General features: G+C 45.0%; 1 protein-coding gene across 2 annotated transcripts; it reads right to left on the reverse strand.

The window, feature by feature from the left end:
• Positions 1-3,007: 3,007 nt before the first annotated feature.
• On the reverse strand, positions 3,008-10,487 carry GID8 (GID complex subunit 8 homolog). Of its 2 annotated transcripts, none has more exons than XM_066561507.1 (5): positions 10,361-10,487; positions 9,097-9,226; positions 7,756-7,952; positions 7,058-7,255; positions 3,008-6,720 (listed from the first exon to the last, which is right to left on the reverse strand). In XM_066561507.1, exons 2-5 carry the CDS (start codon positions 9,212-9,214, stop codon positions 6,547-6,549), a joined length of 687 nt encoding a protein of 228 aa, XP_066417604.1. In that variant the 5' UTR covers positions 9,215-9,226; positions 10,361-10,487; the 3' UTR covers positions 3,008-6,546. The 2 variants fall into 2 exon arrangements, with proteins under 2 accessions (XP_066417604.1, XP_066417605.1); XM_066561508.1 differs by lacking the exon at positions 10,361-10,487 and adding an exon at positions 9,956-10,063.
• Positions 10,488-11,001: the final 514 nt, after the last annotated feature.

Genomic DNA, 11,001 nt, shown 5'->3' on the forward strand with positions numbered 1-11,001 from the left:
GCCTTCCGCCTCCCCGGCTCACATCGCGGCCCCGCCGCCGCTCCCTCCCCCGCCGGGCCGCGGCCACGTGTCAGCGCCTCCCGCCGCCCCCGCCCGCCGCGCCGGGAAGTCCCGCCCGGCCCGGTGCCGGTGCCGCTCTGCCAGCCCCGGCAGCCGCGGAACCGGAGGGCTCCGGAGGGGCAGGTGCCGGCCCCGGCGAACCGCGGGGCTCTGCTCGTTCTCTCTGCTCCGGTCATTGCTGACACCCCCAGCGGGCACAGCGAGGGCACGGAAAGAGGGGACGGAGCGGGGTCTGTCCTTCTGCTCCCGTACCTGGGCAGGGAATCGCTCCCTGCTCCCGCTGCTCTCATGGGTTTGCCGGCAGAAAAGTCTCTGCTTCTGCTTTTTAAGGATTAGAAGCGAGTATAACCTTCGCTTCCGAAGATAAACTAAATAGGGATGAGTGGTGTTACAGCTTGATTTATGTCTGTTGGATAGAGGCGCTGCCTTGCTGTATCTGAAAGAGATAATCAAACTCCTTTGTGGAAATAAATAATTGAAATGATGCTTATCTCAGTCCGCAACAAAGGGACTCGTGACTCACTTAAAGATCATGAACGAGCAGGCTGGAGGAGCCTTGTTGAGGCATCGTTCAGGTGATGCTGTGGCCGATTGCAGCCTGGAAGCTGGAACGGCAAAACTTCGGGTGAGCAAAGGATGGAGGAGCTCCCGCACAGCCTGAGCAAGGTCGTGCATGGCCCCTGGGAAAGGTACCAGGGCTGCTGGGCTGCACCAAAACGCGCAGGTGCAGGGCAGACGCCTCCTGTCAGCTATTCCTGCAGCCAGAAACCTCTCAGTCCTTGGTGGAATGAAGCCTTTAGTGGACTAATATTTAGGTAATTCAAATATCCTTCTCCCAGCATGAATCCCTTGGCAGGCCCCTGATGAACAGTTTGCTATATAAATCAGGAGGCAAAACGCTATTATTGAGCTGAACCTTTGAGAGTGAAGTAGCAAAAAGGTGAAATACACACCAAAGACAGCTCCACAGAGGAGGTTGCTGAAAAAGTAAAAATCATCAAGTCATACTTTATCCTTTGCTTTTATTTCTTCCTCAGAAAAGAAGAGATCTTCCCCAAAAGGCCTGTGGCATATTCAGGCACAGTCACACAGACCTGCTGCACACAGAGAACACAAATACAACGAGCTTTGCTGCAAGTAGAGACTGAGGGGAACCACGTGTAGTAACCACTTTAGCTTTCATTTAGTTGTAGGCTTTCCTCCCTTTATTTGGGCAGGAAATGAAACTATGAAGTATTTTTATTCACTCTGCTACTGCCCCCTTTTCCAGAAGAGGGAGCCAAGTCATGGCAAATTGCAGCCAAAAATGTAAACCACTGACAACGTATTTTGGGTTTCTTAAATTGTATGTATGTTTGGAGTTTAGTTAACTCGAGGCAGGAGGGGAGATGGGATCTGATGTAACTACAGAAGTGAAATCCATGCAATAAGCTCAGGAAAGAACTGAAGAGCCTTGGGCATGGTAGAGTAACCACAGATGCAGAAAACTTATGAACTCATAGCCAGGTATGAGGGATCCTGTGCTCAGTCTCACCGCTGAGGGGTGCAAACATTTCCAACACTGACACTGCAACAATGAATCATACTTTCAGTGAGTTAGTAGTTGAGTTGGAAATCAAGCACAAATTTTCATTATTTTTGTACTCTTTTGTTCCTTTCCTTGTGTTGCTCAGAGCCACCTCTTCAATTAGGAGCTTGACTAATCTGCCTCTCAGATAAGAAGCTACTTTCACTGTCCAAACCACTGCAGTTGAAAGTGTTTGAGTGCAACATCCATCACATTCACATAAATAGATTTAAAGAGTAAATACACAGACATCATTCTTTTTACTGCTGTATGATTTTCTATAGGCAAACCTCCCACCAAGCTGATTAAATGACAAATGGAATCAGCTCAGAGGACAGGTGCTGACTAAAGAAAATAATCTTACACAAGAATACAACCTCCTCTCATTTTTCCTGTGTTCAGCTTAATCTGTCAAAAGGTTAAACCAAACAAAAGATTATTGGGTTAATGTTTGACCTGACATTTACTATCCCTGTAGTGCACCCATACAATGGTTGAATTATTTGAAGATTTTATGAAGTTAAGCACAGATTAGGATCAATTCCTGAAAGGGTAAGAATGGAGCAAAAGGCTCATACATTCCATGAAGGACAATTGTTGTCTCCTGAAAGGACAGTGACTGCAGCTTGAGAGTTCCCTAACCCAGCAGTTTCAATACAACTTCTCCATACAATAGAGAAAACACACGTGGGTTTCTACTGCTACATAATCCAACTTGGCAAAATTACTAAGCAGCAATACACTGAAAAAAAGCAAATTTTCAGAGAAGTTGGCAAATTAAGCCTGCTTGTAAATGAACAGCAACTTCCGTGCAGCCACTCATCCAGGTGAGATAAGGTAGCAGGATATTGTTGGAATCACGTTGTAATCCTCATGAAGAGCATGACAGAAGACAAAGGGCTTTCTGGTCTGAGGTGCCTGAAAGCATCAATACGCAGCCCATCAGTGGTTTGACCAACTTTGTGCTTAACTTAACCAGGTGAAGGCAGAAGGGGAGCAGAAAGGAATAAAAATAGTTTGTAGCACCTCGAGGTGCCCATGGAGAAGTACAAATCCTTCTGAGGGTGCTGTTCATGAGCTCTGTGCTCTGTCTGTGCTCAGCTGAGCACACCCAGCAGCGAGCAGGGCTGGGAACACCATCTCACACAAAAGCTACAAACCCTCCTCATCCCTTTTCGTTAAGGACAGCAGAGCAGAAACAATTCCTGACATGGTGTCGTTTCTGGAGGGAAGAGAGAGCTACAGTGCAGGTGAGAACCTGCAGCCTCAGGGCAGATTTAGGGCAAACAGGACTCCATAACCTGTTCTATTCTGGCTCTCAAGGATGCTGGCAGCCGTGGCTGACAGCAGCAGCCCCATTTCCCGTGAAGACACAACACACAGGGATCCAACTCCATTTAATGAGCTTTGCAACCCACTTGGACACAAGGTGGTTTTGAAATAAGTCGAACAACACTCAGCTAGTCAAGGATTTTTTAAAGTAATGCCTTTAAGCTTATACTCAAGCATACAAAGCATAAATTTTACAAATTAAAAACAATAAAATCACCCTGGAATAATGTAGTGGCTTTTCCTGTATTTACAAGGAGTGGAAAGGAAGCAGAATTCTTTTTAATTTTTCTTTTAATGTGGGTAGAAGAAGCTGAAAGTGTTTCAATGAAATCATCTTAGAGAGAGAGGTACTTCATCTGGCTTAAAGGTGTATGTTTGCCTCTTCAAAAGTCTTGAGAGGAAATTCTTTACTCAAAATTCTGCTGTTAAGTTTCTGTGCAGCAGCCTGCTTTTCCAACCATATGAAATTAAACAGTTCAGTAAGTATTTCTTAAACTACCACCACAACTTCATCTTCAGGAAAGTCTGTGAACCCCCACCCTTCCAAAAATCCCTCCTTTGTACAACAGAAGCAGCCACAGCTCAGCTTAGGTTTGACAGGCAGAAACAAAACATGGGAACAGCAAAGACAGTTACAGGGAGGTGATGGCTTTGGGAAAAGGAGGGAGATTTGTAGCCTAATCAAACACACTTGCTCTGCAGCCTTTCTGCAGGGGTGTAAAACAGGATATTTTACAATCCAGCTTCTCCACATCCATAGCATGAATGAAAATATCTTATTTGCTTTCACCAAAGGCAAGGCTGGGGGAGGAAAAGTGCACCACCTCTAAGGACCATATCTGTCTGCCAACATTGGGTTTGGAACAAATCTTCTTACAAAAGTTATTTTCATATTGTTCTAAATTCAGTGGAACAAAATACGTATTTTTACACTAAAGCAAACTGATCAAAGTGGCATTTAATAGTATTTGTTAAAGTGGTTATCTAACAAAAATGGGTTAACAAAAGCCCATTCATTAGTAGTCACCAAATAAGACACTTCTCATGCATATGACAAAAATTCATTTGTGTACTGAGACATCTGTTTACTGTGTACAATATTTCCATAAATTATAATATGTTTCACAGCCCCTACCATTCAAGAATATTTCAAACAGATTATATATTATATTTGTATATGCAAACTATTTTATATACACTAATATAAAGATCCTTAGAAGTACCAATATCACTACCTTTATGCTTTCTCTAAAATGCATAGCTTTCGAGTATCTTCTTGCAGTTACCAAAAACTTTACAGATTAAAGCTGCTTATCAATGTGGCATGTTCATAAAAACAAAGTGAAATAGTTCTAGACTAATTTTATATTAACCCCCTTAAAAACGTGTTTATTTTTTTTAATGGAAAAAAACAACAAGCTAGTGGAAATTCAAGTAATCTATGCTCAATCATTGCCCAAATACTCTATGGAATTAAGGTAGCGTTCTAGGAGGACAGTGAACTTCTCACCCAGGGCTGTAATACTGCATTTCTCATGGAGAAAAATGCTCATCATGCCACAAAACCGCACCACTTTCCACTTCACCCGGGAGAAGCTGTACAGAAGATTCAACAACACAAGTGTCAGAACAGAGAGGAAAAGCTGATCAGTTCTACATGAAGAAATTAGAGCTATTCCAGTTTTGTTTCTGCAGTTTGTTATTAAACAAAGTTACATTAACCATACAGTTTCTCACAAACTAAAAGTTATACATGGTTTTCAGACATCAACCAATTAAAAAAAAAAAAAAAATTAAAAAAAAACCCAAAACAACCAAACCCACAACTGTTAAAAGTTTGGTGTTAGAATAACCAACCTGGGTGAAGGAAAGCCAAACTGCTGCTGTAGCTGGGGGGCTACTGATAGCTTGTTTGTTATATATAAACTTGAAGACTGCCCTACCACAAATGCCTCAAAGTGGAGAACAGAACAATCAGGAAGAAATGGGAACAAATTATTTTGTTACATCCATCATCTCGCTTAACCTTGGTGCTCTGCATCTCTCACAGCTGCTTAACAAACAATGGCTTCCCCCCAAAATAGCTACACAAGTAAACAGTGTTCACAGTAATGCAATCAGTAACAGGTTTTGTTAGTTCCCCTAAGCCAGGTGTATCTGCAAAGCTTTATACAGTTTAATGCATTAAGTATTCCAGTAAAATTAAGTGAAAACTAAGTTTCATTCTACAGGGTAATACCTACCATACAAGACTAGATTATGTACAGTATGGGACTGGTGTGACAACTGCCAGTGTCTCATGATGTTAAACTGTTTCACTCATCAGCTCGCTCTGTGCTTGGCAAAACTTGATCTATAGACCTAAAAATCTAGAGATAGATTTGGCAAGATTAGTGCTTCCTACCACTGAGTATACACCAGCGTGCAGTGCTGCAATCACTCAACCAGAACATCCCATACCCAGAAGATCACAATTTGTTGACTTGAATGTCTGGACTTCACATTAAAACTATAGTTCTAACTGGAGTGAGGACAGTCAGTAAACAAATACAGATGAGGATGAACTGCATCTCTTCAGAAAGGTATGGAAGAAGTGACAAAATGCAAGTTTCTGGTTTTAGACAGCCCTGCTTTGCTTAGCTCAAGGCATAAAAACAGCCCAAGTAGCTCTAAAACTACAATTCTTATTCAGCAAGCATGAAGGCAGATCCTGCACAAGATGATGCATCAGAGGCTTCAACAAGCATCTCTCCCCACCACTTGATTTCCTAACACAAATCTTTCAGCTTAGAGACATCCAGGGGCCTTCAAAGCTGTAGTAGCCACCTGGAATTGCTGCAAATTTAACATAGGGGGGAAAGGCCCATGTTAAAAAAACCCTCAAATGCCTCTGGGGCCGTTTTGGTCATTTGTGAATATCAAGAAAAAACCTATTTCCATCAATACTCCTCCTGAAAAGATGGGTCACTGATCCATTATGAACATAGCTCTCACCATATAAAGCACCAAGAAGTCAGAAACAAGGAAGAAAAAAAACCAAAACAAAAGTCCTTAAATTAAGATTTACAAGTTTGTACACTATTTCCTAAGCAAAAAGTTGACCTTACTGCAAAGTTTATAGATGAAAACTTGACCAGTTACTTTTAAGGGGAATGTATATCTGGCTATAACTTAAAGGTAGAAAATATTCACTGTTCTATATACACATTTCAAACAGGAGACAGTTAAACTGAACAGTTGCCAATATAACTCCGTATTAACTCACTGGCCACTAAACTAGGCATCAGCAGCCAATTAGAAAGCTTGAGTTCTGTACTTTTAAAAATGCTATTTTTCCTGTCCTGTTTAATTGTTTTTTTTTTAAAAATGTATTATAGTGCATAGCCTAAGTCAGACTTCCAAAGAGATACAGCGCCTTTCAATGCAGTTTTTGCAGCATTTAAAAGGGACTTTTCTCCCTTCAAATTAGATGTTCATTGAAAAATCTGAATTGAGTGCTGTACTGTAGTAAAAATATTTCAGTCACAGACTGATATAAATGTATACTGTGCAGTACTAAGATTTTTTGATGTCCATCTGCACACATTTTACTTGGGCTCTTCAATCGTCCCCTTGCTGAGGTCTGTCATTTTGGGGTATTTCACTTTCTTCTGGTCCAGCTCATTCTGAGCCCACAGTAGTAGTTTCAGTAATTTTGCCAACTTGGGTGTTGATTCACGATTTTCATAGTCTAGAACAGCTTGATTAACCTCACTCCATACCTGGAAAAGAAAAACTGGAGTTCAGTGACAGTTTTCACATAATTAACACTGCTAAAGTCACGCAGACACTGGGAAGATCACACCTAGTGTGCTAATTCCTCAGAAATGGCCAGGACAAAGCTCTACAGACTACAAGCCTGGAGAAAGGAAGGAAGAGAGCCAAGCAGTTGAATACATTTGGAATATATTAACACCATTTTTGTAATCTTGCTCAATAAACACTTCTGTTCTTTCACGTATCACTATATAAGTTTCCTCTGAGCATTTCAAAAATATTTAGATTTTATTTTCATAACATACACATAAAAGACATCAGTTCCCTTTGAGAAAGGACTACCTTCTGTCGCTGCATCATGTTCAGCAAGTCTCCAAATGGTGATTCTTCGGGATTATCAAAGGCAAGCAGAGCCAGCGTGCGCTCCATTTCTGTCAGGCATTCCCTGCTCTCCTCCCCTTGTTCTGCTAATTGGGTCTGAGCAAATTCCAGAGCTGCCTCAGTCTCACGCTGCCGAATCAGTTCAATCAAGTGCTGTTGCTACACACAAAAGACACAGCAATATTAGCCCAACAAATTAACAAATCTCCACTATTGCAAGCCTGGAAGATTCAGACACTGGTGTGTAATTTGAGACAAATACTAATCTGTAATTTGACAGTTTGAGGTCAATTCTTCTCAATGTGTGAGACAAGGAGAAGCAACTTGGCTGCAAAATCTACTGAAAAAGGAAACTTGGTGCTTTTGAGTAACAGGGTTTGAGAAGATGGGTTACTAAAGGAATTCAGGCCAACAGCGACTGGAAGCTGCTAAGTCACAGGTCACTGGTGCTGTTACAAGTTTTCATGTTAATAATTGTATATGGTGGCTCCTGCACCATGACACAAAGTTTCCCATTGCTACCAAAAATACCAAGAACATCCACAATTGCATCCATGTTCAGTCACAAACCTCCCAACACAACCTTAATTTCTTCACTACTTTTCCCATTCTCTCAGCAAACTCTAAGACAAAGATAAAAGTCTGCCACCTGTCCTCACCTGCAAATGAAAGTAGAGATATCTGTTGGTATCCAGCAGCTCTGGATGGAGGCTGTTTATCAATGCAATGGCTTCCTGGATCTGCCCTTTCAAGATCATCTCACGGATTTTTATTCTTTCATCCAGAGTCTCTAAATCCACGCTGGGTTCAATTCCAGACTCCATCCGAAATTTCTCTGCTGCTTCTTTAAAGCCCTCTGAAATAAGAACATTTTACCCATAGAATGTATTGCATTAAACACTTTAGAAGAAAACATATCAGCTTCGTTTGAGTGTTGCTTGTGCAATTTGGGGGTTTAAAGATTAACCCAAAATTGTGAAAAATTCTCCTCTATATAAGAAGTCATTTATCCAATAGGCATTTTAGAGTAAATGCTTAATTCATTCTGAATTCATGTATGCTCACTCTCCAGGGAAGCAACTTGTAGTCCAATACCTCTTAACATGGAAGCCTGTTTTATACTTAAATAAAGCATTGTGCTTATTGCAAAATGAGATTGTGAAAGTCACATTTTCAAGTGGGTGGTTTTGCTTTGCCCTCCACCCCCAAATCTGTTTACACTAATCCAGCAGTTTTTCTAAGATAGAGAAGAAGATATAATTTTGCTTTCTTGTGTAGTATTTAAGGTTATAATAGCTCTTTTAAACCCCAGGTCTTGTGTTCACAGACACAAACTTGATTTACACCACCCACTAAGATGCTCTTCCTTCAACCCAGAGGCTTCCCTACGCTCAGTGTAAACAGGGGTGTAGATGGATACAAACACCTCCACCCTAGCACAGCTTCCTGGGATGGCATGCACCTAATTACTACCAACAGTTCCCCAGGGGTTTGGCTTGCTCCAAGTACAAAGCCAGGCTGTGTGCTGAAGGGGTTAATATTCTGGTCTCAAATTATTTTGACAACAGTGCCCTCTCAGAGTTTATCTTTCTGCCCAGTTAAAAACTTGCTTCTGATAGTTGTTCTTGCAGCTTTCAGACTGTTATTTAACAACAGCAACTTATCTTGAGCTGTTTCAATGGCACAAAAAAGGACATCACGGAGAAGCAGGTCATGTTTACAGCATTGCAGAAAACACTCTGTTTTCTCTATCATTTAGCAGAAGAGTTCAGGCTCATAAATGTCATCTGTAGTCCATGAGAACTGCTCAGTCTCTGATTCTTTGTTGGTCTGCAGCTAAGAGAACACCAGAGCAGTTGGGCTTTGCTAAGGGAAGCCAACAGCAATGACTAAGTCCTCACAGCCCTTAATTCCACTCCATCCAGTTCCGTATTCGACCCCAAACTGATAAAATATGTGACACACATGAAGAGCCTCCAGGCAATAGCAGGTGTTTTTACCTGTGACAAGGTAGTTCATGATAAGGCGGTTCATGTCTGCTCTCTGGATATGTAAGTTATTAAGCTTTTCCATCCATTCATCTTTCGTGATTTCATCAGGTTTTTCTGCATAACTCATCCTGGACTCCAACTATGAAAGAAAAGCATCTCATTTAGCATGATTCCAGAAGAAATAAGTTTAATGTGTGTAAGAATTGTGTTACTGCCATCTTTAGAGCTTTCTACGAGTTCCTTTAAGTAAATAACCCAAAACTGACCTTTTATCTTTGCATTTTTTTCCTCCTCATTTCTGCACTCTCCCATATCTATTTGCCAGGCTGTAAAGCTGCTTTCAGAACTCTCAGAATAAAAAATTCAAATACCATCTTTTTCCACTTACTCTTAAATCCACTCCATAAAAATCTTGTATAGAATTTACACAGGACATGCAGCATCACAGTGTGAAACTAGTGAATCAGAGTTTGTCAGCCACCCAGAAAGACTGTGACAAACAGTTATAGCAATGCCTACGTAAACAATATCTGCTTTAAATCTTCACCAAAACTTCGGACAGCTCCCTATATTGCACAGCTACAAAATTGTCAATGATGTATTATCCAGTGTACAACTCAAAGCTTTACACCAGCTCAGCTTCGCTGCCCCGAAAGTTCTCCTGTCAGCGCTGCTAAAACGTTATCTCCACTATTTTTCTAGACAATATTTCTGTTCGGATTGGCAGGCACAGCATTTTTGCGTTTATGATTTCTACTTCCAAGTCACGACCACGGGGGCAGCGAAAGGGGAGGACAGGCGGCCACAACAACAGCAACAGGCACCGCCAGCCGTGTCAGACAATACGAGCGGCAGCGCGGCTCCTCACCGCGAGCCGCTTCCAACAGGTTCTCCCTTCGCTAACCCGCGGCCGAAGCCGCCCCGCGCCCGGCAACTCCGATAGCGGGAGCACGACCCGCCCGGGCCCCGATCGTTCCCGGCCCCGCGTTCCGCAGCCGCGCTGGGGGAACGGGGCTCCCGCCGCCCCGCGCTGGTGCTGCGGCCCGGCTCGGCTCGCCGCGGACCCGGCTTCCCCCGCCGCCCCGGCCCGGCCCTGCGCGGGCCACAGGGGCGCTGGGCCACGGGAGAGCTGGGCCCCGCTCGCCACAGGCCCGGCGCCTCCGCTGCAGCCGCGGCGGGCGAGCGCCGGCCGGGCTGGCGGGTCCGGGTCAGGGTGAGGGCCCCGCTCCCGCCGTGCTCCGAGGCCGGCGCGGTCCCCCCGCCGCCATCTTACCGCGCGCGCCCAGGGCCGCTCCGACGCACGAACGCGGGGCCTCCGCCGCCTCCGCCGGGCTGCAGGCGCGCGGGTCTCGCGAGAGCGGCGCTCGCGGCCAATCAGCGCGCGGGGAGCGGGCGAGAACACGCGACCGCGGAGTGGGGCCGGGGTAGCGCGGAGGCGGCGGGGGCGGCCATGGCGGCTGCGGGGCCCTGAGGGACAGCGCTCGCCTCCTCCTCCTCCTCCTGCTGCCGGCCTGCGCGCCCGCTCCCCGCTCGGCTCACGGCATTGGGCGCCGGCCCCGCCGCGAGCAGCTGAGGCAGAGGCTGATCCGGGCCGTGCTCGGCGCGAGGGGCGCCGGAACCACCGTGTGAGGCGGCGGCGGCGGCTCGTGCGCGGTCACAGCGGGGTCGGTGCGAGCTGCGGTTGTCGGGAGCGGCCGTGGGAGCTGCGGCCCCGCCATCTGCCAGGGAAACGGGCACGGCACCGCCTGCGGGATCCCTGTGCAGCCCCGGCAGCTTCAACGAGTGGCGATCGCTGGGCTGGGAGCTGTCCGGGCTCAGGATTGATGGTATTGCAAAATGCGCAGTGGCTGCTGAGGCGTTCATGAACCCACGCCGGGGCTTGTGGGTCACTGCAGATAAAGCAGGAACACAATG

The sequence above is a fragment of the Molothrus aeneus genome, chromosome 17 (assembly GCF_037042795.1).
Source record: "Molothrus aeneus isolate 106 chromosome 17, BPBGC_Maene_1.0, whole genome shotgun sequence".
Classification (NCBI taxonomy): Eukaryota; Metazoa; Chordata; class Aves; order Passeriformes; family Icteridae; genus Molothrus; species Molothrus aeneus.